Genomic DNA, 27,446 nt, shown 5'->3' with positions numbered 1-27,446 from the left:
GAAGATATTAGTGATCTTGCAAGCTAAAAATTTTGAGAAGAACGCAACTGAAAGTTGAAAAATTTGCCTTAAAAAATTTCACAAGGCTCAAATTTTCGAGATTACAGCATGCTCGAAAAATTTAAGCCTAGCGAAAATAAGTGCTTTTACTAGAACAAAACTTTTTATATCTGATTTTAAAAATATGTTTGGCCTTATTTAATTTTACACTTTGTGATAAAGGGTATAATTATACATTAAAATAATGTTTCACAAAGAAAATGTATGCACACTAATTATAGTTAAGCTTTTATTCTTATTATGAATTCAATAAAAAGTAAAAAATGAATTTTTTCTTCAAGCGCTGATACTACTTATAAAACATCGGTTTTGAAGTTTGTGCAAAAATGTTTGCCAATAAAATTTGCTTAAGTAGTCTTTTTTTTTCCCCTTTCAGATTCTGAAAGCTTTTGACATTAAAAGCGATTGCTTTTATTCAAATACCAATATTTCGAGACAATGTGCCTTGAAGTCTGATCACAGAGAAGTAATTTTTCTTGTATTTAAATATTATTTTCTTGACTAAACTATTTCTACCTGCATAAATTTTATCTTTGTATTGCATCTCTATTACCTTTAAAAAAAAAAATCTTTTAATAAATAATGATCAAAATAATTGGCAATTTTTATCAATAAAGTTTCTTTTCAGGTATCAAATATTTTCTGGAAAGACCCTTGTACTCTCTGTACAAGTGATTATCATAATAGTATGCACTGCTACTCACCAAAGTGTCCAGCCTGTGGATCTCAAAGTGTCAATTTTCCATATAAAATGTGCTGTCCTTGCCCAAAACGTGAGTTCCTTTAAAATCCTTTTTGCTGCATTGTCTGCACACAGAAAAATAAGTTTTATATGCCATTAACTCAATAGCTCCTAGAAGGTGTTTAAAAAATTTCTTACTCTGTGTATGTTTACTAAAGGTTCTTAACACTTTGGTTATTAGTGGCAAATATATGTGTCCCAGTTATAAAAACATGCATGGTAGCCATGATAGGAGGTCACTATGATCTAATGTCATCGTTCTGTAAAGCTTGTCAAATACTTTGTCTAATTTAAAGACAGTATTATAATATTGCTTTTAAACAAGGTATATTTATATAAAGGCATAATCATTTTTTAAAATCTATTCTTTTATTTATGAACAGTTCTTTTGTTATTTATCAATGCTATCTATCAATATTAATTACTGTTTTCTAATTATCTAAAGAAATAATTACCCAAAATATTTTGCTTTGTTTTTTAATAATGCCAATTGTATCTTCTTACTAGACATAGTGTGTTTTGTGCTCATATTTTATCCACAGGTAAAATGTGGAGTTTTGAATGCAACAGTGCAGCTAAAATGCAACTCCTGGTTGGGAGGAGAAGGGAGACTCTTAATTATAAATGTCCTAACTGTTTATCATACCAAATTATAATTGATATTATGTATTAAAACTAAAGACTAAGAATGTGGATTGTCCCTCAAAACCCTTTCTCACTATTTGTTGAGAAGTTTCTCCAAAAACGTTTTGTTCCGGGAGCTTCAAAAACCAAATATTTCAGCTTTTTCCCAAAAAATTCAAAAAATGGTGGCCTGCCAATTCAAAAATTCACTCATTTGTTCTTCAAAAAAGAAAAAAAAAAAGGGAAAAGAAAGGAAAAAAACTTAACAAAACTCTCTCTGTTCAAACAGAGAATGCAGACCTCTAAATTGAAATAAGGAGTTTAACAAATTCAAGCACTTTTTATGACCAGAGGTCTATTGTACTAAGACCTCATAGTTACAAAGTCTCTTTGACACATTCAACAGAAACCCTTTCTCAGATTTCTAATATTAAAATAAAAGGGGGGGGGGGACTGTTTTCTAATCTTCATTAGTGGCATAACCAGAAAAATTTTTTGTAGGTAAATATGGTTTTTGTCATTTTTTATGATCCAAAAAGGACAATTTCTAAATTTTAGTGGGGAGGTATCCCCCCCCCCGTCTATGTTCTTAATGTTCACAACCATTTTCAGATGAAATAAATGACACACTTTTTTGTGTATTATCACAGTTATTTTTCTTATATAACTATATGATTATTGTCTATGTATCATTTTTTTTAAAAATAGAATCTTGTGCAAAGGGCTGCGTTGACTGCTTGACAAATCGTCCTGATTATTGCACTGTATGTGAGAGCAGAGAGCAAGTTATTCATAATGGAAAGTGCATCGACAATTGTCCTATGGGATATTTCAAAAATGAGCGTAATCATTGTAAAAGTGAGCAAAGATTTTGTTTTGTTTTTAACTTTTTTATTAAAAAGTTGTGAAGTAAAACGTAGTACATGCATTAGTACTTTAACCTATAATGCAGTAAAAATTAGTACAGTGAAAAAAAAAAGTAATGTATTAAGACATGAATTTGCATTGAGAACTGAATATAAGTGTCTGAGAGTTCCATTGAATCTCTTACTGTTGTGAAATGTGGCTGAGTGGCAAAAGTCAACATTTTGTTATTGATGTGAAAGGAAGGAATTATTTTCAAGCAATCAATAGTTTTTTTTACTCATGCTAAGTTATTTAAAAAAAAAAAAAAAAATTCAGAGTTTTAAATTTTGGTATTTGAGTTACAAACATACTGTGTGTGTATGACTTCACCACTTACTCACGTCAGATTTACTCTACTGAGATAAATTAAATCCTTTAATAAAAATATTTATTATTTTATCAAAGTTACCTTATACTTATGAAATACATATGTCAAGAAATTGCAAAAGTTAACTAATCCCAATCCTTACTTACTTGAAAAAATGGCATCTCACTCGAACATTTAATTCTTCTCATAATCTAAGCATATGCTCTCATAAGTATATTACTATACTTTTTCCAAAAATGATCTTTTATAGAAAATATATTAATGTTAGTTATGATATATTTTTTTGGTCATGCAATTAATATATGTGGTAATGTAATATCATTGCAGTTAGTTAGAATCAGTGTTTAATTTCTATCAGAAGAAGTTCAGGTACTTTATAGATTCCAGAACTAATTTTCATACATATATAGTCTTAATTCCATGTAATACGTATAAATTTACATAAAATTGAAAAATGTGTTGGAGCTGAGCTCCCATGCAAATTAAGCCCTGTGTGGAACATTACTAGAACAATAGAATATATGTTTCTTAAATATTCTGTTCTTCCATTTATTGCTTTTATGTTAGACTTCATGCAAATGATCCCATCTTTAAAGTTTTTAGTTATTCGAATTTGTCATACAGTAAAACCTGTCTACAACGATACTGTTGGGACCGTAAAAAGAATATCATAATAGACAGGTTATCGTTATAGACAGTTTGATTATTCATGCTGACATTTTGCTGGGGCCAAAAAAAAAAATTGTTATAGGCAGGTTATCGTTATAGACAGTATCGTTATACACAGGTTTCACTGTCTAAATATTCAGTGCAACAATAATGTTTTACTTTTGCATTATATTAGTGCATTACTACTACACTGCATTGTATTAATGTAATTGAGAAGTTGACTTTATGGCAGAAATATATTGTTCAGTATTAAAGTACAGGGTCCAGTATATCAATCTCCTATAATTAGAGAGGGAACAGTGCAAGTTGTGGCAAGGATGTAGTAGCAAAAGTGGTACGGATAGATACTGATAAATGTGCCATGTGCAGTAGTTGCAAGAGCAGTGAGCATCGTGCATGTGCTAGGGAGTAGTAAACTTGTAATGATGGTTTTGTGATAACTTCTCAGCAAATATTTCGCATTTGGTTCTAAGCTGACATAATACTGTTCCGTATAGAAAACTATTCATGTTCTGAAAATCTGTGTGCAAGATTCTTCTTACACTCCTATCAAACAACCAATGGGCAGTTACATGTTTAAGGGTTAATTTAATTGCTTTGGAGATATCTGAAGGTACTCTCTCGCACGTCCCACATTTTCCAGCATTGCACAGTGTTTCAATCAATAGGTACAAGCTAGGTGGACAAAAGTCAATGCTCAGAATTCTAAAGTTTGGTATTGAGATAAGTAAACAGTGCACCAATATATGATACTTCATTGTTTTTTTTTATGTCCATCTCACTTTCACCACATGAATAATAAGGTTCAAAGGCACCTATCCATTTGTAATAGAATAAATCAGTTGAATTCAAGACATCATTTCTTCACAAAAAATTAAAGTGATCCTAATTTCATATGATTTAATTGTCCAAGATGGATTTTATTTATACTGGCAAGTGCTTTTTTTTCTAATTTAATTAATCTATCTGATAATTAAACGATATTAAAAAACATTTTAAAGATGAATGAAGGATTTTTTGCTCGTTTCAAAACTTTCAAGTGATGATAATGACTTGTACCCATTTGTAACCTGGCTAAATTTTCTGTATGTAATAGCTGCACCTGTCCCATTATTGATAAGACCTATTATAGTCAGCTCACTCTAGTACAACTTTTTTTCTTCTCTAGAGTACTTTCTTTTGAGGAGGGGTTTCTTTGAAGAATGGTTGAAGCACCCAAAGTGTGTGTTTTGGGTGAAAGAAAAAATGTTGCACTCAAGTGTGCTGATTATAATACTTCTTATTAATCCTTCATTCATCTTAAAATTTTTTTAATTAATAATTAATTTTTTAATTAATATATTAATAGATTAATTAAATTTAAAAAAAGCACTTACCAGAAATAATATCCATCTTGAATGGTTGAATCATATGAAATTAAAAACACTTTAATTTTGTGTGATGAAGTGATGTCTGGAACTCAACTGATTTATTCTATTACAAGTGGATACATACCTTTGAACCTTATTACTCACGTGGTGAAAGTGAGTTAGACATAAACAAATAATGAATTATCATGTTTTGGTGTATTTTTTACATTATCCCAATACCAAAGTTTAGAATTCTGAACATGACTTTTGTCCACCAACTTGTACTATTCAAAACATTGTGCATTGTTACAGTCCCAAGCTGGCCAGGCCTTTTTGTTTTCAGTGCAGAATCTGGATCTCAAGTTTGATACCCAAATGTGAATAGTGTTTTGATCTGGAATAGAAAAATGTTTGCTGAATAGTAATCACAGAACTACCATTATGAAGGCACTCCTGCACAACACGCAGATGATGTTCATCGCACAATGCTATTGTGACTACTGCAAATGGCTTGTATGTCGTTATCAATTATATCCACTCTTTCCACAACTTATGCAGCGCCCTCATAAAACATAGGTGGTGATATGTTGGACACTACCAAGAAGATCCTAGGAAGAAATTTTAAGTACTTAAGTGAACCTCTAGATGTTTTATTAGGTCTAAAACAATTTCTTTAATTAGGTAAAGGGATTTATTTGAAGGGATGTTAATTTTTTTACTCTCTTGAATTGAGAGATACTTGCTAATTTCTGATGCATTATTCTAGGTTGTTCATCCTCATGCAAAACATGCTTTGGAAACATGACAACACAATGTTTTAGCTGTAAAAAGGGATTTTATTTTCAAAAAGGACACTGCATACAAAAATGTGATATTAACTATTATATTTCAGGAGGCAATTGTACTGGTAAGAAACTTCAATTATTTCCCTATGATGATTTTAGTTTTTCATGCTTTTTTACATTGCAGTTTCAAGCTAAAATGTTTTGTCCTTTTAACTATTTTGATTTAAATATTACTTGACTTAATTATTTTGAATTGCATTCCTTTAGTCTTTATGAAATGTAGAATATTTCAGATATTTTAAAATATTTTTTAAATTTAAGCGTGAAAGTATGCAAATGTAATTTTAGTGTAGTTTAGTGTAATTTTAGTGTAATTTTAGTGAAATTTTAATTTAGTGATGCAGCAATCTTCAATCCTCTAATTTTGGTTTGTCATTTTTCTTATTATTTCTTTTATAGTAAACAAAGCAAAGAATGGATATTTTTCTGTTTGCTTTGTTTTATTTCAAAAAATCAATGAAGAAGCTTGAAGATGGTTAGTTTGTTATTTTATTTGGATATAAAAGTTATTGAATAAAATTTTTGCTTTACTTAACGTAGTAATATAAACGTTATATTTCCCCCCCCTGCTTTTGCAGATTGCAAGCTTAATCCATCTCCCTCTTCCCAAATTTTATTTTCGTTTGCCATCTTTTATTTTATTTATCAAAATGAGCTTTTATCTATTCAAACCTCAGGAAATATAATAGTATAATGTACCAGGTATAGTTGTAATGAAAGAAAAAAAACTGTTCTTACTGCCAGATTTTGTTTTTCTCTCTCCTATTAAAAAATGTTCATGAGTTTTTCATTTAAATCTGTTGATTCTATATTTTCCATGATGGTCAGCTATTTTTTGAGTCCTAAATATATGTATGAAGCTATCAAAAACGAGTATGCTTAAGTAATTTTGTTCATATCATTTTTTAGGGGGGGGGGGGTAGTGTGGCAACTTGCCACAAATTTCTCAATGATTTTGAATTAATTTTCTAGCAGAGAGACGGTTATGGCATCTAAAACGATCATACTCTTGTTTGTGCTATGATATGAAATATGGGGAATTAACATTAAAAAGGTCTTATTTTATCAAGCAAAAAATACTTTAAGCAATTAGTTCTCTCACTGCAATAGCAAACCTCTGCAGTAAGCTCTGTGATAATAAATTAATTTTAGATAATTCAAAAGAGTGCAATGAGTAAGTAGTGGACAATGACTCACTAACATCCGTCTTTGCCTCCTTTTTTCACTACTTTCATTTGGCGTAGATATTAGTCATTAAGACTCATCCTTTAAAAGAACCTTATAATAAACGTGTTAAAAGCATTTACTTGATTCAGGTCTGTTTTCAGAGGAAATTAGATTGCTACAACATTATTGACCATGACATTAGAAAAACGAGCTGATGCGTGCATCACATGACTTCCTTTTTACACCAACTTAATGTTATTTCTCCATTATTGGCAATTTTAATGTGGTTCAATAGTTAACTCTCTAAATATCACCAACAGTGGCCAAATTGAAACCAGATTTCAAAAAAATAAATAAAACTAAAAATAAATCGCCAAATTGGTCGCCAAGTTGGCGACCAAAAGACTGGCGATATATTGCCAAGTGTCCGCCAAATTATAACACCACTTGAGTTTGCATTGAAATTAACAATGATTTCCCCCCGAAAAAGGGCAAAAGCCCCCTTTAGAAACACCTGATTGCAACCAAAAGAGGAGGTGCACAACTAGACCCCACTAGGAGTCTACGTACCAAATTTCAACTTTCTAGGACATACCGTTCTTGAGTTATGCGACATACATACGCAAACACATACGTACATACGGATGTCACGAGAAAACTCGCTGTAATAAACTTGGGGATTGTCAAAATGGATATTTCGGTCGTCTATATGTTCTTAGGCACTTATCCACATGTGGTCAGCTTGAAAAAAAAAAAAAAAAACATTCATTCAAGGGTAAGCAAAATGGAAATTAAGACAGGTTTTTGAGTGAAATTTTTTTCGCGAATACAATACTTCCTTTTTTGTAAAAGGAAGTAAAAATCACGCTTGAAGGACAGTTTGTAGCAAAAAATATGAAAGGATACGTTGCAAGAGCTAATATTCCAAATTGAATATCAAATAAAATTCTACATGGTGTATAGAGGGATGAGTTTTAGTTACCCAGCGTTTAGTAGGAATGTGTCTTTACCTACCACTGCACTTGTTTTGAGTTTCGAAGAGGAAAATGCGAAGGGGAGAATGCCATTTATTGAAACTTTCAGAAAGAATTTGAATAGACTTTCTGAAGGGAAAAAGTGTAAATTTGTTTTAAATGGAACAAAATATAGTATTTATTATGAAAACCAAGTTAAGATATAAAGATACATTTTATGTAGTGGTGCATTGACCAGTGGATTGGTAGGGCTGTCTTAAAATAGACAATTGCTTAAAATTGAATAAATACCTTTGTGTTTGAAATGTAAAGTAAGAAATAACAAGATATAATTGCATAAAAATCGCAGATTGCCGCAGACACGTATTTCAGGGTTAAAAGAAACCCCTTTTCAATGCAAAATAAGTGAACATTTGGAGGAAAAGACATCCGATAAAAGACAAGAAGTTCCGTCTAGAACTATACGAGCCTACTTTCTCGTATACCCATACTACTTTCTAGTACCTGATCAATATTCTCAAAAATAGCAAATTGTTTCAAACATATATTTTAAAAATATTTTAAGCTAATTTCTAGGAATAATGAAATATTCCTCACTCATCTAAAAAATTAGATGCGGAAAAAATAAATAAAATAAAATAAAATAAAAATATAAAATAATAAAAAATAAAGAAATAAAAATATATAAATAAATAAAATAGCAGCACTTTTTAAACAAAGCAGCTAATACACTTTTTTCCATTAAAAAAAAATCTTTTAACAGCTTTCAAAACAAAAAAATGATAATTAAAATTAATAAGCTCATTAAAATAAATACATCATATCAAATAAATTTTTCTTTTTCCCCTGTTGCCAAAAATATTTTTTAATTAATTAATGCACTTACCAAAATAAATAAAAACAATAAAATGTCAACTTAAAGAAATACTTTCATTGTCAAAAAAAAAAAAAAAATCGTCTGATGTAGAAACATAAATGACTTTGAAAACTGAATACCTAAATTAAAACTTTAGCGTGAAAATAAAAATAAATCTTATCAAACTAATTATTTCCAGTTAAAACCATAGCTGCGGAATTGGAGTCCGAGTCAATCTCATTTCGGGATAAAGGAGTCGTAGACGTATATCCAAGAATCGGAGTCGGTCATTTGTCCTCCATGTATAAATTTTTGCTAAAACTTTGAAGTTGGAGCCCGATTAATTTTCGAGCACAAAAGTCGGATTCGAAGTTAGGTGCCCCTAAATTCTTGGAGTCTGAGTTTGAGATAAGAGCTATTTCCAACAAAATTTGTTTAAAATAGATCCGCCTTCAAGTACGGAATCTATATTGACTTTCAATTTCCCCGTAGGCGCTAATGTTAAGTTTTTTTGAGCTGTTCAAAATTGAACAAAAAATTTCCAATTTTTAATTTTTCGATATTTATTTAATTATTTTATTTATTTTTGACTTTCTTTTGTTTTTCGCGATATTTTTAAGATGCATTAAGCCTTCTTTCATGCTTTTTTTTTCTTTTTCTGACTTTTACTGGGAAAGTAGGCTAACAAGGATTTTGTCAGATGCCTTTTCATCCATAAGCTCACTTATTTTGGATTGAAAACGGGGCTCTTTGTAACCATAAAATTTGTTTCTGCAGTAATCCGTAATTTTTGTGCAGTTATACGTTGTTATTTCTTAGTTTTAGACAACTACTTATTTTTTCTACTTGATAATCCAGCCCATATATTGCCAACATTTGATATTGATCCTTTATTGCATGAGTATGTATGAGGTTGCATTTTGGACTTGCATATAATTACTTCCAATTACTGGCACAAAGTTAATACTGTACACACTCTGTTCTTAGTAGTGTTACTACAACTGTCAAAATTTCTTAGACTTTTAAACTTTTTATTCCAAAGTTAACCAATCTGAATGTTTAGGCAAGTAGTTATATTGATACAGCATAAATTGTTATTAGGACTGTATAATTATCTAATTAACATAAGAGACATTTAATGATTCCTAATTTAAAAATGGAATTTATTTACTGAAAGGTATTGTAGGAATGCTAAGTAACTGCTTACTTTTTTTTCTTATTTTCTCTTAAATCAAAAATGTCTATAATGTAATCTACATTTTTTTCCTCCTAAGAGAACATGTTCTTGGTTAGATATTCAATTGTTTTATTTCTTTTAGAATGTCATAAATCTTGTGAAAGTTGCACTGGTCCAAGTGAAAATGATTGTGTCAGTTGTGCCCTAGAAGGTCAACTATTGCAGGATGGACGTTGTGTTGATAGTTGCTCTGGACACTTTTATGTAGCAGATAACTACTGCTTACGTAAGTTGCTGCTTTCATTGTTCGAAAAAATCATGATTCTCATTACTTAAACAATATCAATATATATATATATATATATATATATATATATATATATATATATATATATATATATATATATATATTCGCTCACGTTGATGTAGTTTTTTTCAATTGATTCAAGTTAACCGTCATTACAGGCAGAGGTCAAATATTTACCAAAAAAATGTTGTCTCTAGTTTCGTCGACATTTAAAATTACCTGCCCCCTTAAATGTATCAAAAGGTATGATTAAAACTGAAAATCAGGGGGAAGGGTGGTAAATGAATTGTCGGCAAAACTGGGAAGACACTAAAAAAATCACACAAAATAAATCTTGAAAATGTTCAGGAGTTGTAAAGAAGTTAGTTTGGGTAATTCTCAAAAGATCCAATTCGAGTGAGGTCAACTATTCTTAAATAAAGTGAAACAGTTTCCTTATAATCTCGATCTTTGTCAAATACATAACATCCAGTACTACACCGGCAATCTAAATTATTGTATAATGTATTTTCTTGCCGTATAAATCGTCCCAAAAAAGGGTCAACAATCACTACAAGTCCTGATTCTAATAATGTCCCTTTAGAGTCAGAACATCAAACCTTTAAAATCCCCACCAGAATAGAAGGAAATCAACTGTTTCTAAATAACGTAAACAGTCCTGATTACAATACAAAAAAGTTCAGAGTAAAAATGTCATTAAAATCAGAGTAAAGCACAACAGTTTTTTTTTTTCAAGTTCCCATTTAAATGAGGATAATAGTACAAAAAACTTCTCATTTCGCAAAGAGAAAAAATCCCAAAAGTCTCTATTAGAATGGTCTCTATCAGCGTTTTCAAATAACATTTCCCTCTGATTTTCTCAGTTATGATTATTTCCAAAAGTCTTCATCAATACAGGTCTCATAGGATAAAAAACAAATAAAAAAACAAACACAAAATAAAAGAAAGAACAGTATTCTCCATTGTCGCCATTAAATAGGAACATTAATTCACCAAAATCCTAATTAGCATCATTAACCCTTAAAAATACACACACAAAAAAGAAAAAAGAAAATGAAAAGTTTCATAAAAGTTTTAAATAATTCGCCAATGCACTAAAGTAGTCACCTGGTAAGACTGGAGATAAAAAATGGATTTGGGGGATTAATTTACATTTTAATATTAGAATTAATGTTATTTAAGAGTGTTGTTTCACTGATTTGGCGGATTAATTTTAACTTCAATACTTCATAGTACTTAATGATCTTTTTACCAAAATTAAATTGGCGCAATTTTTACATTTAAATGCAACTTTTGTAATGGCTGTAGCGGCAAAATTTTTGAACACTCGTCTCGAACACGTTATCATAACTCTGCCTATCAAATAAGTTTTTAAAATGTCATTTTATATTTCTTGCAATTAAAAGCAACGTTAAGATGTAAAAGACGAAGAAAGGCTGCTTTGAGATTGATCTCATTAGATGGTACTTACTACTTTTAGAATTCCAATGCTGATGAAATTAATCTCAAAGCAGCCTACTTTGTCTTTGGTTTTTAAATTTTTTTTATCCCCCCCCCTTTTTTTGCTTTTTTAATTGTTTATTATCCCATTATATATATATATATATATATATATATATATATATATATATATATATATATATATATATATATATATATAATAAAACTGAAAAATATTGAAAAGACCACACCAAAAGTCCATAGATAAGCAACGCAGCAAAACTAAAAAGCTAAGTAAATATACAAAATATGCAAACCAAATACCAAATATTAAACAAGATAGAATTAGAGAAATCAGCACAGTTGCAATCAAAGTCCAAATAATTATCAAAGTTTTTAGCTACTTCTTGATGGGTTTTTTTTTTTTTCGAGAAAGGAGGGTTGAATTTATATCTAAAGACAATTTGTAGACCATTGATAGGAAAAAAATCCAAAAGTTTACTGTGTAGTTTAAAAAAGTTTAAATAATCAAAGGATTTTTGCAAAAAAACTAAAAGTACAACAAACTCAATAAAATTGGGAGACTTCATTTCAAAAAGTAGAGCTGGCTTTCTTATTGTTCTTTGGCAATGGGTTAAACATTTATTTCAGTTCTTGCTCAACAATAGGTTAAAATAAATATTAATAATTTAGGAGATATAACCATCCAATGTTTAAATTAATTAATTAAGAAAAAGGTTTCCGATTCGATCCACCGCGCTTCTATATAAACAATGCTTGACACAACTTAATTACACACAAAACATTTGATCAAAATCGGTCCAGCTGTTTAAATGCCTTATAGTGATAAACGTCCGCTCAGAAGAAATATATATAAACCAATTAAAATCAAATTAAAATTCCACTAACATTTAACTTAAAATTAATAAACTAATTATTGCTAAATCAAGGTAATAAGTATCTTATTGCTACTTAATTTTGTTTTACTTGTGCTGTTTCATGAACGATATTCTATATTATTATTATTGTTGCTCAGTTATGCTATTCATATTACTGTCTTGCAATCTTTCATGTTTAGAAATTTCTGGAATATTACGGCCAAATCTAATGTAGCAGTAAAATGGTAGTTTGATACTCTTGTAAATAGTTAATTTAAACTGATTTAAAATGTTACGCAAGCAATATGTGTGAAGTAAATGTATCAATGCAACCTTAAAGTAGGTAATTAAGATCTCTTCTTTCCCAATTAAAAACCTACTCTCTATTACAAATATTTTTCTTACACTACATCTAACCAATATATTTTTCAACAAATAAAGAATTATCTTTGTCAATTCAAAGCAGTTTCATTCAGTAAAGAAATGTTCAGCATATTAGTTACAAAATTGGCATAAAGAAAATTATGAACATACATATTTAATAATTCAAACTGAAGCCTTTTACAAAGACGTTCTCTGTTAAGAATGAATTAAGTTAGATAATGGGAAAAATCTGTTCTATTTAGGTAGATAAAGCTGTTGCACTTGCAACTGATCAATGTTTTTCATTTGTCTTCCCTTTACACAGATGTAGTTACTTCCCTCGAAGAATCAAAACAAACTTACCAGTTGGTAGCTGTAAATTTTTTTGCTAAGATATAAATCCTAGAAACAGGTTCAGCATTTGCAAAAAATTTTATCATTGTAGCTAATAATTATCATTGTAGTATTTGAGATTTGAAAACTCAATTGTAGCTTTTTTTAGCCTACTTTCCCAGTAAATGTCAGACAAAGAATAAAAAAGCATGAAAGAAGACTTAATGCATCTTAAAAATCCGACTCCTTTATCTCCAAAACAAGCCAGACTCCAACTCTGAGTCATGATGAGTATTATGTATTACATTTAAATGATAGAGTATTTACGTGTAATGGTTTTAAAGACTAGTTCATTCTCAATTTGTCTTGTCATAGTGATTTTGAATAACTCTTTTCACAATGTAATATTTTTTATGTTTTTGAATATATTGGTTGCTGTTACACATTAATTCTAGTTCTCAACTTAGAGTGCTATTCTCTTTCTTGAACTGTACACAGCTATGCCAGTTAAAAATTAATGATGAATAAGCTTCAGTAATTGATAAATAAGCTTCAAATAATAAGTTTACAATGTTTGAACTTTTGTATGTTTTCTGTATTTACAGCATGTAATGAAAGCTGTGCAAGGTGCTTAAAAGATGGAACGTGCCAATATTGTGAAAAGAATTTCTATCTTGAAGATGGTGTATGCCTCCAAGAATGCAGTGCGGGTTATTATAAATATTTAGATGCATATTGTCTTCGTAAGTATTTCATTGTACAATAAAATGCCTCTTGAGTTTCATTCGTAAATATTGGGTGTGAAATTATCCTCCCCTCCCCCATTATTAGTCCGTGGAGTTTGTGACAAAAATACCCAAAACATTTCACTTCCGGATACCAGTCTGAAATTTTGCACAATGCTTATGTACACACCTAAGAACAAAAATCCGCCCGGAGGCATTTGATCAGAGGTCATGAACCCCCTGTGTCAATCATCAAAATGGCCGCCTTATTAAGAAAAGTATGTTCGTTTAACTGCTTAGAACTCTATTATGGATCTTAATATTGCGATATTAAAGTATATCATTTAAAAGCGCTTTAAAAGAGCTATTTAATAGTGATTGACTTTTTTTCTTATCACAAATAGTTTAAGAGTTATTACAATTAACGTCATCAAAATGGCCGCCTGGAAAGGTAAGTACGTACGTTTAACTGCTTAGAATTACATTACAGATCTTTATATTGTGTTATGAATGCATATCATCTGAAAGAGCTTTAAAAGAACTATTTAGCAGATATTGATTTTTCCTCCTAAGACGAGTAGGTTTACAGTTATTAAAATTTCCGTCATCAAAATAACCGTCGTGAAAAGGTGAAAAGTTTCGTTTAACTGCTCAAAACGCCATTAGAAATCATTCTTCCTCAAAAAATAGGTACACTAAATAAAAACTCTAAAATAAACTATAAAAATATGTATTTGTTCTCCCCCCCCCCCCCCTTAGTAAATAGTTTAAAAATTTTTACTGCAATAACGTAACTACATGGGGCGGGAGGGGGGGGGGGGACATTCTCATTGAACTGTTCCAACTGTTCCGCCGCATCTAACCCACACTGAAACTTTTAATTAAAAATTCCTTACTGGAATTAATACACATATGTATTGTCACATAATAATTCACTTTTTCTGCAAGTGCGAACGTCTGCCGCCTAGCGGCAAGAATCAGAACGACTACTCGATTTTTCCCCGCCAACAAGCTGTAACTTTGGATTGCAGTCCGCCTAGCTCGTTACTTTCCAGTTCTGCTGTTCTCAGCAATAATTAATTCCATAGTGATATGTTTATTATTCAGATATAATTTTCAATAACTGAATATTTGACTGGTTAATGTTGTAGCAAATAATATCAAATAAAGGTGAGTCATATAATTCTATTACGGTTTGAAATCGATAACTTCAATTGTTGGTTCCATCTAGCATTAAAATTATCATATAGCTTGTACTCATTCCTTTACGTCCTTTTAAATAAACAAAACGTATTTAAAACTCACAATATTTTTTTGAATAAATTTTTCTCCTTCATTTGGTTCATGTGATCTCAAAATGCTAACATAGGTTGCAATCATTTCTTTCATGTGCTTTTAAAAATGTAAAACAATTAATGAATTGAATGTTTGTAATCTGGATCCCATCTACGCCCTGCTAAAATCTATTCAGTGGGCTATGCTGAATGAGTATGGCGAAGATAAAATGTTAGTCATGTTACGTGGTCTCTACATAGAAATGGCTGTTTCATCTGCAATAGGTACATGGCTTGAAGGAAGTGGATGAACTGAACTCCTAGTAGAAGCTTATGTAACAACATCGGGAAGAGCAGAAGGAACACTGAAAGTTTTGCATGTGAAGAGAAGTCGATACGTTCACGATTTTGCAGTAACCACTCTCCAAGTTCTGTTAGAGAAAGCGTTTCAAAATCGAAAAGATATAGACGAAACATTTGCAGACTGGATTAAGTGAAGATCAGAAGAATGGCCTCAGTTTAAGTACTGAAAGATCAGCATGGAACTAGAATGTATACTTTTAAATCTGGTGCGCACTATTCGTCAAGGAAATTTGTCCTTGACTTCACTGTCACTCTTGAGAACATATGTCCATAGATGTTTGCTCTTGATAATACAAATTATGTCCGACGGCCTTCAGTATTTCTGTTCAATTTGAAGCAGTTAACCAGAGATGCATCCAGCTATTTTTCAGGAGTTTCATAGGGAAAATATATCTGACTCCAAAACTGAGAAAAAATTTTCCAGGATGGCACACCACCATTTGCATGAGCAAAACAACAAATTAATTTTAAAAATCATCACCTAATCTATCATGTTTTAGTCATGAGGTGTCATTAATACACTGAATGGTTGCTGGACCGGAAGTTGTGCGCATGATTGGGGAGTTTGAAGAAAATCAGAGCCTGAAGTCTGACGTCATTACTGAAAGCTACATACTAGATACATGAAGATACTAGAAGCTTTTGGATTCGGCATGAAACTCATGTTTCCAGCCTAGTTGAAACATTTGAAGAACATGAGAATCCGGGAATCCTTTCGGAGATGACGATTTAACTACAGTAAACAGCAACAAAGTAATTCTCTCGGAAAAAAAGTGCCATTTCTGTGATGTCAGCGCAAGCCAATTCAATACATTTGTAGAAGATCGCTTAGTGTCAAGAAAATTATCCATACATGATGTTATTAAAAGAAACAATCTCCTCTTGATGAGCAGAAATATATTTCTGTTCAGTCTAAAGACAATCAAAACATTGTTATTGAAGAGGGGCAGCACTCTTTTTGCTAAGCTATATGTTGCCTGCCAAGCAATTCAAATGGATGTAAAATAATTTTTTCTCATGAAAACAGCTCGTGTCCTCTTTCTATATCCAACCTTGGCAAATTTAGGAAACCAAGAAAAAAGTCCGACGTAGTTTCTTGTGTCGTCCAATCAACTAGACTGGTTTTGACGGCTATTCCGGAACCAAATTGTTCATTGATGGGGCTGCACTGATTCACATGCTTGTTCCTCAGTCTACTCGAACTGTCCAACAATACTGCAATCAGATTGTGAAGCCGTACATATTAATGAGACTAAAAAGCGTTCATAGGGTAGATTTAGTTTTTGACCGGTATTCAAAAGGAAGTTTGATAAGCGACACGAGACAATTGAGAGGATCTGGACTAAGAATAAGTATTAAATCCTATGTTTTGATACCGAAGTCATTTACTAAATTTCTTACAAAAGATAAAAATAAAGAGGAGCTTTCGAATTTTTGGCAGGAAATCTTGTGAAGATGGATCTACCAGATGGGAAGCAGGTTGAATGCTTCTACTAAGACATTGTAATTGCTTCAGTCAAGAACAATTTTGAAACCATGTCTCCCGTATCCCACGAAGAAGTTGATACGACGCTATTCCTTTATATGCAGCATGCAATAGAATACTCGGGTCATGCAAAGATCACCGTGAAAACAGTTGACAGTGATGATGTAGTGATTGCTATGTTCCGAGTTCCGAAACTGCAAGAGCTATGGGTGGAATAATGAAGTGGAAAATATCTGCGGTATCTTCCCATCCACGTTTTGCACCGTTAAGTTCCACAAGGTGTTCCAGATCTTCTGCCTCTTTCCCATGCCTTTACATGAGCATACGGTGTCTAGTTTTGCCAGCATTGGTAAAACTAGGTACTGCACAGAAAATGTGGATGGCAATTAGAGATGTTGATGAAGTTTTTGTACTATACTAAAGTATCCGAGAGCATCAATGAAGACGATGAGCATTTCCTACTTATTCAGCGCTTCATAGTTCTGACGTATCATTCATCAAGTTCAGTGGAAACCGTAAATGAGGCTAGGAAAATTTTCTTCACAGACCAGTTGATTGTATTCCACCATCCAGCAACGTTCTTCTTCATCACCTTAAGAGAGCAATAATGCAGTGTTTACTATGGACAAAATGTCTTCAGAAAATTTTCATCCATATCAGTGGGGTTAGAAAAAAATCGGTGAAGAGTTTGAACCTTTTTTGGTATGCACACCCCGAAATAACAATGGAGAAATTACAGGAACTTATATCATGCAAGTGCAAAGAGATGTCTACACGATGTTGATGCGTCAGATCAGGTTTGAATTGTACACTTTGTAGTTGTGAGGGTCAGTGCAAGACGTAAAACGTTCATTAAAAAAACTTATTACAGTTTTTGTTATAACAGGTACTTTTTCTTTGTTATTAAAACATGTAATTTTCGTCTATTTCTCTTATATGTTTAAAATGTAAGCATTTTAACAAAATTGTTTTATTATACGATAGCATTAATAATTAAGTTCTCTATCCATTTTGGGCGGTGACTTTGATTATTTCTTCATTTTAACCTTTCTTTCATTCAATATAAAAGTAAAATACTGACAAAAAGTGTTAAAACATGAAGTACAAATTTAAATTTAATGAAACTGGAAAGGTTCTTTTATAATGCAGGTATAACAGTAAAAATTTTACTCCAATATCGTAGAATACCGGAATATCATTGTTTTACTATCAATTTTCACGTTGATATTGTAATAATTATTAAACTATTTGTCTTCTTTACTAATAATAAAGCTCAAAGTTTGTCTGGATATCTGTCCGGATGTCTCTCTGTGACGAGCATAACACCTAAACCATTCGGCCTATTTTCCCGAAATTTGGCACAGAATTAATTTGTAGCATGGGGGTGTGCACCTCGAAGCAATTTTTCAAAAATTCGATTTTGTTCATTTTCTATTTCAATTTTAAGAACATTTTACTGAGCAAATTATCATAACGTGGACGAGTAAATTACAAAATTATCATAACGTGGAACCGTAACATTAAAAAAAAATGTTGAGAAAGCCAGGGCCCATCCAGGGCTGTCGTGCAATTGAGGAAGGAAGAAAGGAACCGTAAAATGGCCGAGCAAATTAACATAGCAAATTGGGGAAAAATTCATCATCCATTGTTTGTAAATATACAAGTGAATCAAATGACCTTTTAATTTTTCTACTATGAGCAAAGCCGTGCGGGTACCGCTAGTAGAAAATAAAACTAAGCACTGTTGAAGAGCTTTTTTAAATGGCTTTCAGATAATGTATTTGAATTTTACAAAATTATGACCTATTATGTAGTTCTAAGCAGTTAAACCACCGTACTAACCGATATATGGCGGCCATTTTTATGACGTCACCACAGGGAGGTCTTGACCTCCAATCAATTGCCTCCCGGCGTTTTTTTACTCTCTTATATGAACATAAGTGCTGTACAAAATTTCATACTGGTATCCGGAAGTGAAATGTTTTTGCACAAACTCCACCGACTATATGGTTACCTTTTCGTTATGACAAATTTTCTTGTCAATGTTTCTGCAATACTGTTGATACTGGTTTCAAAACTGTTTGGGACCACAAAAGTATTAATAAAATTGAATAACATTGTTTCAAGTTATTTTGGGACCGGCAAGCTGTTCATAAAATCAAGTGTCAACTCTGCTTTATGTCAAATATCTGATATATTGTTTACTCTAAGTTAGTTTTATCAAGATGATTTCGATTTTAGCTTGTCATGAGGAATGTCAGCAATGTTTTGGACCGCTTTCATTCCAGTGTACTAGCTGCCCGTTTACATTATACCTTCTTCATAATTCTTGTGTTTGGGATTGTGGACAAGGATATTATGGAGATCTTGGAGCGGGTGTTTGTCGCAGTAAGTAGGTTTTAGATACAAGCAGTTTGTTTAAATAATACGACACTCTAAAAAGTAGCATAAACTTGAATTAATCTTTTAATATTACATGCTAATAGGTTCTAAGATATACTATTATTTATTTCAACTGTAAAACTTCAATGTGTCAGATAGTGCACAGCCCATGAAAAATTTTGTTTTGGAAACTAAAAATGATAGTTCTTATTATAGTTTACATTGTATTGAATTGTCAGTTATTTAATATTGAACTAATTCATGTACCAAATTACTTCAAAATAATTTATGTATGTTACAAAACCTTGCCTTAACCACATTTTTGATTGAGGTTTTATTAATGAAAGGATATAAATTTTGAAATTTGAATATTTCTAAATTTCATTCGGTGATAATGAGAGTTTACATCTTTACTAATAATAAAGCTGAAAGTCTCTTTGTCTGGATTTCTGAGACGTGCATAGCACCTAGACCGTTCGGCCGATTTTCATGAAATTTGGCACAAAGTTAGTTTGTAGCATGGGGGTGTGCACCTCAAAGCGATTTTTCGAAAATTTGATGTGGTTCTTTTTCTATTCCAATTTTAAGAACAAAACTATCATAAGATGGACAAGTAAATTGCAAAATTTTCATAACGTGGAACCGTAACATGGGCACAAGCCAATTGGAGAGATACGAAATTATCATAACGGGGAACCATAAAATGGATACAAACCAATTGGTGAGAAAATTCACCATACATTATTTGTAAATATACAGGCGAACGAAAAGACCTTTTAATTTTTCTATTACGGGCAAAGCCGTGCGGGTACCACTAGTTAATTATAAAGTTATACTGAGTTAATACATTGCATACATTTTATCTCAAATGCTTCAAAATTAAAGAGACCTCTATTTAAATGCCAAAATATCCAGTCCTTTTGTGTCCTTTATTGAGAGGTTCTACTCTACTTATTAAAAAAAAAAAAAAAAAATAGAACAGCATTTAGTTAACTTTTAAATGTCAATTTTTTATTACATATTTATTATTATTATTATTATTATTATTATTTTCTTGCAGCTTGCCATCCTGATTGTCGTGCATGTTTAGGTGCTTCAAATGATAAGTGTTTATCATGTACAGATGGCTATTTACTACCTTATGTAGGTACACATTTTGGAAAATGTGTTCAAAAGTGTCCTGCCCGGTACTTTTTATCTGACTTTGGTACATGTGAAGGTAAATGCAAGGTTTTTAAATGACTAGTAATATTTATTTATGTGTAATATTTATTGGTACATGATTAAAGACTTAAAATATTGCAAAATAATTATTTATTGAAACCATTAAAAGTTTCATCGACAATCATGTAGAATATTTTAGTAAATAGCTGCAGGCTTTTAAGGTTCATTGGAGTTGTATATTTTTCTATCAATTCAAATGAGCCTTAAAAGTCTTTAATTAAGATGTAATGATTTTTAAAACTGGATTATCTTAAATGAAAACTATAAGTCCTAAAGAGAATCAAAATATAAACCATATCGATAAACACCTTCTACTAAATAAACTCTCGATTATCTGCAGAATAAGGTTGCAAGGTAACTACCGATAAGCGAAATCTGTGAATGATCCGAATAATTGATAAGAAGCGATACTTGTGTATATAATAGCTAAAAACATGAATAACATTCTCACATACATTTAAATTATACTTAAAAACGATAGTATTGAATGTAAAAAAGACATGTAAAGCTAAAAGTGAACAATAACCCAATCATAAGTTTAAAAAGAATTAATGACTGTGATCAGGGGTGGCGACATGGGGAGGGGGTGAATTATCGCGCAAGTTAAGCCATCAAAATTTTTTTGGGGGGGAAATTTTTTTTTGTAAACGAAATTTTTTGAGGAAAGAAAAATATAAAAATTTATTCAATAAGAAATAGTAAGATATTCAAGAATAATACTTTTTTTGTCGCACTCCTTCCAAAATTTAGGAAAGAAAAATATAAAAATTTATTCAATAAGAAATAGTAAGATATTCAAGAATAATACTTTTTTTGTCGCACTCCTTCCAAAATTTAGGAAAGAAAAATATAAAAATTTATTCAATAAGAAATAGTAAGATATTCAAGAATAATACTTTTTTTTGTCGCACTCCTTCCAAAATTTAGTTGTATTGAAAAAGAGATTTTTCAAACGTAACTGAATACAATCCTCAGTTGCGTTTTTTAGAGGCCTCAATTTCGCAAAATTGCCGTGGGAGGGTCCACAAGCCCCTGTGCCTAACATTACCAAATATCGTCTACAACAGCATTTTTAGAACTACAATTTCAAAAAATCCCCCCCCCTCCTCGCTAACATTACCAAACATTGTCAAAAACTGCGTTTTTGGTGTTTCAATTTCGAAAAGTTGCCGCGAGAAAGACACAAAAACTTTACTGACTCTTGCTAACATTGCTAAAGATGGCCTAAAACTGCATTTTTAGAACTACAATTTTAAAAAAGTTCAAGGCCACAGCCACTGAACTCTGTTTTCCAGACATAGTCGAAGCAATCTGCAATTGTATTTCTAGTGCTTCAATTTAGAAAAACTTCCGCGGGAGAGCCACTAAGCCTCTCCTCACCCTAAGCATCTACTAAGCCTCACCCTAAGCCTACTTATCAAAGATCGTTTGAAACTACGATTTCAAAAATTTTCCAGGGGCGAAAACCCCAAGAAACTTTTGCTTCCGAGTTTATATAAAATTTATCGACAGGGTTCTTATCGCTTGGATCTAGTAAAGATTCTCTTCCAAAGCAAAAGCTGAATCCACTATCTCTTTATTTTAAAATATTGTAACGGATCCGGTGCGACTTTCACTTTCTTAAAAGGACGACACAGTTCTTGAGAGAAACACAGGAGATTTATTTGCACTATGTACAGGAAAGATTGTTGACAACTGCTAAATTAATCATCAGCAATTAAGCAAATAACAATCAACACCGTAAACTCAACGGTTGCACACGTATTTACATCCAAATAAGTAAAAATACAGTTCAAAAGGCTTCACAAAACAGAGCAATAAATGCTCTCCAGCATACCGCTGCAACGATTCACAAGCAAAAACTAACTCGAGACTGACTTTTTATCATGCGGCGGCTATTTATTAACATCGAAAAGTTTCCACAATATTCCAAAAGCTTCTCGGAAATTGTAGACCGTTATCTTATTTCTTTCCATTCACAAATTTTATCATTCAGAAATGAGGGGACCGTATACTTCAGCCGAATGTACAGGGGCTGTATATTCATTGAAAGAAACTATTTATAGGTTACGGTACTACAATAATTTTAGATGAAAGATAATTTAGTAAACACCAAATTTAACTAGATTACTACAAATTAATCACAAAAATAACTAATATTTACAGAATTTGTAACAATATATTAGGGGAAAAGGTGGGATGAGCACTTGCTAAAACATAGACCTTCCCCCTTAGTGTTTTGCTCTCATGACGGCCCCTGAGAAATTTAATATTAACAGTATCTTAACTGAGATTTTTACATAACTTAAAAATTTTGCTGAGACAGGCAGCAAATAGAACAAATCTGGTAGCCGCAACACTCAAAAAAGTTCCGAGCAAACGGCAAAACTTCGCGAGAAACAATTTTTATTGATTGCTTGTACTTGTATTTGCAGTCGTAAACGTAAGCAGTTTGTTTTCGCATTTGTTGGAACTTTATTTTCTTCAAGCAACTCTAATTCTTGAATTTCTTTCTGATATTATTTTGATTAATTCAGAAAATTATGTGAATTGAACTGGAAATTTGACCCTAAAACATGTTATGTTTAACCTGATTGAAAAATAAGAGAGTTAGGATTTTTTTTTGGGAGGGGGGGGGGGGGATTTTGCGCCATTGAGCTTGGAGGGGATGGGCACCCCTGACTGTGATATTTGTTCATATCTTAAATTTTTACAAAAAAGTCGTTGTTGTAAGTCATCACAGTTAAAAAAAAATGTGGAAGGCCTGTTAATAATCCAACCACCGATAATCGGGAGTTTGCTGTATTATCTTGTCCTGCAGACTTGTAGGCTATCTTTCCATCATTGGCGTCGTCAGCTGATATTTATTGGGGGGGACCATTCTGACTCTGTCATTTTCAAGTTGCATTAAGAAAAATTTGTATATATATATATACATACATATATATATATATATATATATATATATATATATATATATATATATATATATATATATATATATATATATATATATATAATTAAGCAAACAGAATTACAAATATTAAACAAATTATAAATAACAAATGATGATAAAAAGGAAAAATGCAAACAGCTATTAAGTAGGAATAGAAAAAGAGTGAATCCAGAGCTCATCAGCCGTGGAGGATTCATTAATTATGGTCAAAAGACCAAAATTTTAACTATAAACTAGAAGAGAATGCTTAAGCTCCAGTACATGTAATATAGAGTAACAATGGGCAAACGCACCACGTTAAGCTAAAAACAATAAACTAGAGCTCAAACCTAAAACTAAAAGCAGGGGGTTTCGCCTCGACTAATTAGGAAAACAAGTTCCGATAATTAGCCTTCCACGGGACAGTACCTGCCAATAACAAAATTGTCTTACCTTGAAATCCAAGTAAACATATCCAGTCAGTTGTTCAGCATGATAAAAAAGCCTATCCATTCGTCAACAGAACATTAAAAATATAAAAACCATGTCCAAAAAACAGTCCAAAGACGTACCAGGTCGCCTGTTTCGCACGTGTAAAAATTTTATCCACTACGGTGATTCATAAAAAAATGGTTTGTCACGGTTGTATCATACATTTACACAATAAATTTTCCTAATTTTTCTGAACTCAGCAAAACTATTTATCATAGTTCATTAACGCTCAAAAAGACCAATTCTAATCATAATAGCTTTAATTTCTTGGATATCAACATACAAATTGACTCAAATTGTTCCACTACAATCTATGATAAAAGACGTGAATTCAATTTCGCAGTTAACAGTTTACAAGATTTCTCCTCCTGCCTTAGTAAAAAGGTTTTTATTGGCATTATTGTTTCGCAAGCTATCAGAATTAAAAGAATTTGCAACACCATTTCTGCATTTAAGCAAGAAACTTCAGTACTCAAAAACTTACTTTTTCATAATAACTTCCCTAAAAATCTAGTTGAAAACATCTGCTTAAGTATAGCCTTCGATGAACATTTCGCTTCTTTTGAAACTGTTTAACTGTGTAAATGTATGATACAACCGTGACAAACCATTTTTTTATGAATCACCGTAGTGGATAAAATTTTTACACGTGCGAAACAGGCGACCTGGTACGTCTTTGGACTGTTTTTTGGACATAGTTTTTATATTTTTAATGTTCTGTTGACGAATGGATAGGCTTTTTTATCATGCTGAACAACTGACTGGATATGTTTACTTGGATTTCAAGGTAAGACAATTTTGTTATTGGCAGGTACTGTCCCGTGGAAGGCTAATTATCGGAACTTGTTTTCCTAATTAGTCGAGGCGAAACCCCCTGCTTTTAGTTTTAGGTTTGAGCTCTAGTTTATTGTTTTTAGCTTAACAAGTGGTGCGTTTGCCCATTGTTACTCTATATTACATGTACTGGAGCTTAAGCATTCTCTTCTAGTTTATAGTTAAAATTTTGGTCTTTTGACCATAATTAATGAATCCTCCACGGCTGATGAGCTCTGGATTCACTCTCTTTTTCTATTCCTACTTAATAGCTGTTTGCATTTTTCCTTTTTATCATCATTTGTTATTTATAATTTGTTTAATATTTGTAATTCTGTTTGCTTAATTTTTTATATATATATATATATATATATATATATATATATATATATATATATGACAAAAACTTGACATCAAATAGAAATGGGTTTACATTTAATACAATACTTTTAAACGGGTACATCTTGATTTATATATTACACAATTAGAAAAAAAAATTAAATGCCAACAAATACATTTTTTCTAGACTGCACATGGGATACGAATATCCGTGCTATTTTTTTGTGATCAATTTCGTCCAAGATGTTTTTGTGAACGTAACATAAAGCAACATGATTCACCCGCTTCGACCTTAGATACAATTTCAGCTTTCACAGCGCACTGAACACGACGAAGAGCGGCACACCAAGAGTAGCCGCATCAAATTTTCAACATTTTGAAACAATGGACAATTGAATTAACCGTTCTTAATGAATGAAATCATCAAAAACGAAATCCAGCTTTATTGAATCAGCCGCTTTAGGGAATCAAAGCTGTTTGGAACAAAATGTGACTCATATAAGCAATTGTATAATTAAATGTTTATATTACATAGTGATAAACCCTGCAGCTCTAAGTTCTTGGCACAAGTTGGATTCGAAGGAGTTTAATTTGACGTTTTTTAATTTAAAAAATAAAGTATATAATTCACCGTTATGACATTCACGAACCTACGAAAAACACAACTACAAAAATAAAATAAGACACAAATAATTAATCTCTCATGATATCATATTTTAATAATGCAACCTTTCAAAGTATTTTCTTAATTTTTTCAGGTTTTTTGTAAGAAATGCACCAAAGTTTTGCTTTTTTGTTGAATCCCCCATACACTCCATGCATATGAAACCAAAAAACAGCAAAAACCCAGGGCCCGATCAAGCCAAACTGGTGCCCAGGTCCTGAGTAGAATTTGGTGCCCCTCCCCAATGAGAAAATCCGCACAATTTTAAAGTCAATGTTTCATACTAGAAACTACATTTTAAAGGAACATTACTACATTTAAAAAAGGAAACCTGGGATTTGAATACTAAACACTTGATAGTCACCAAACTAATCACAGTTGCCTCTTAAGGCGAAAAAGAGTTAAAAAAAACAATTTAAAACTGCAAAAAAAAAAATTTTACTAATTCTGACAGCAAGCTTTAAAAAGGCTTCTTTCTGGCTTTAACAGAGGCAAATGTGTCGTTCAAATAATCGAAATCTATGTTTGATGTCACAGAATTTTCAGTGCTTAATAAAGAAAACACCTGTAACTTATCCTGAGAAATGCAGCTTCTCAAATGATTTTTTATTCTTTTCAAAATTGAAAAGGAACGTTCACTGGAACAGCTGCTGATAGGCAAGGTAAGAAGAAGCTGCAGGGGTGAATCCACATTCGGTGTATGTGTAATGTTTAGTGATCTTATCCTTTTAAAACATTCTCCAGGAGAAGGGTTACGTTTGCGAAAATTTTAAAATGTGTTAATTCTTCTAGAAAATGTTCATCTAAGTCATCCGAGTAATTTTTCTGAAATTCCAGTGCTAAGGAACAACGACTTCTTTACGCGAAATTTTTTTAACTTTATGAGTTTTTGAGTCGATTTTTAAAAAATTTTGAGCCCCTTCTTCCTTAAAGTTGAGAAAAAGTAAAATAAGCTTTTTTTTTAAAGAAAAAAAGGAAGTATGGGAATTTAGACTAGGCCATTTTGGTGTCCCTAAATTTGTGGTGCCCAGGTCCGCGGACCCGCCGGACCGTGCATTAATCAGGCCCTGCAAAAACCATGCCCATGTAAATACATTAATTTATGATTTCTCAAAGTCAGCAAGGAAAGTGCCCCTCCTGATCCTCTCTAAGTGACAGGCCTGCCTTGAGAGGCACACCCCTCAGATTGAAAAGTACTGACCTACACAGAGAACAAACAGCATTTGGTGTATAATTGAATTCTGATCAGCGAACGATGGGAAAGAGATAGAGAAATGAACTGCTTTTTTCTGACACGTGACAATAAGTTTTAAAATGGGTTATTTCAATAAAATTTGTTCAGTAAAGCAGGATTATTAATGGATAATTTTCTGTTAAGCTTTAATAACTAAAAGGAGTATTATTTATTCCATTAAAATGTATAAAAGATGAAACATTTCAAAAAAAAAAAAAAAAGAGAGAGAGAGAGAGAAAGTTGAACGCATTACACCCGATAGGACTCATAATGTGGTAATTAGGAATTTCATTCGGAAAATCGAGAAGTAACCCCATCTGAATAGTATAAAATCGGGGAGCCCCTGCATGTATTACACTAAACAGAATGGTACTTACCTATCACGGTCTTTTGAGTTTTTGAAGACGGTTCCGTGGATGTTGATGATGATTCAGTAGTTAAAAATTGCTCAGGTTCATTTGATGTAGAAGGTTTGCGACATTTTCCCATTTCAAGCA

General features: G+C 31.8%; 1 protein-coding gene across 1 annotated transcript in view; it reads left to right on the top strand.

Annotated features, from left to right (window-relative positions):
- The window catches only part of LOC129226892 (extracellular matrix organizing protein FRAS1-like), a 68,572-nt gene that overhangs the window by 4,113 nt on the left and 37,013 nt on the right, over window positions 1-27,446 (top strand). The window contains exons 4-11 of the mRNA XM_054861521.1: window positions 437-526; window positions 689-833; window positions 2,135-2,284; window positions 5,445-5,585; window positions 9,840-9,983; window positions 13,624-13,761; window positions 19,108-19,254; window positions 20,309-20,467. Of these exons, the coding sequence (XP_054717496.1) occupies window positions 437-526; window positions 689-833; window positions 2,135-2,284; window positions 5,445-5,585; window positions 9,840-9,983; window positions 13,624-13,761; window positions 19,108-19,254; window positions 20,309-20,467 (1,114 nt within the window). The remainder of the gene's footprint in view (window positions 1-436; window positions 527-688; window positions 834-2,134; window positions 2,285-5,444; window positions 5,586-9,839; window positions 9,984-13,623; window positions 13,762-19,107; window positions 19,255-20,308; window positions 20,468-27,446) is intronic.

This window comes from Uloborus diversus, chromosome 7 (assembly GCF_026930045.1).
Source record: "Uloborus diversus isolate 005 chromosome 7, Udiv.v.3.1, whole genome shotgun sequence".
In the NCBI taxonomy this organism is placed as follows: Eukaryota; Metazoa; Arthropoda; class Arachnida; order Araneae; family Uloboridae; genus Uloborus; species Uloborus diversus.
The sequence above is the reverse complement of the archived record's forward strand: the minus strand, read 5'-3'. Positions and strand labels throughout refer to the sequence as shown.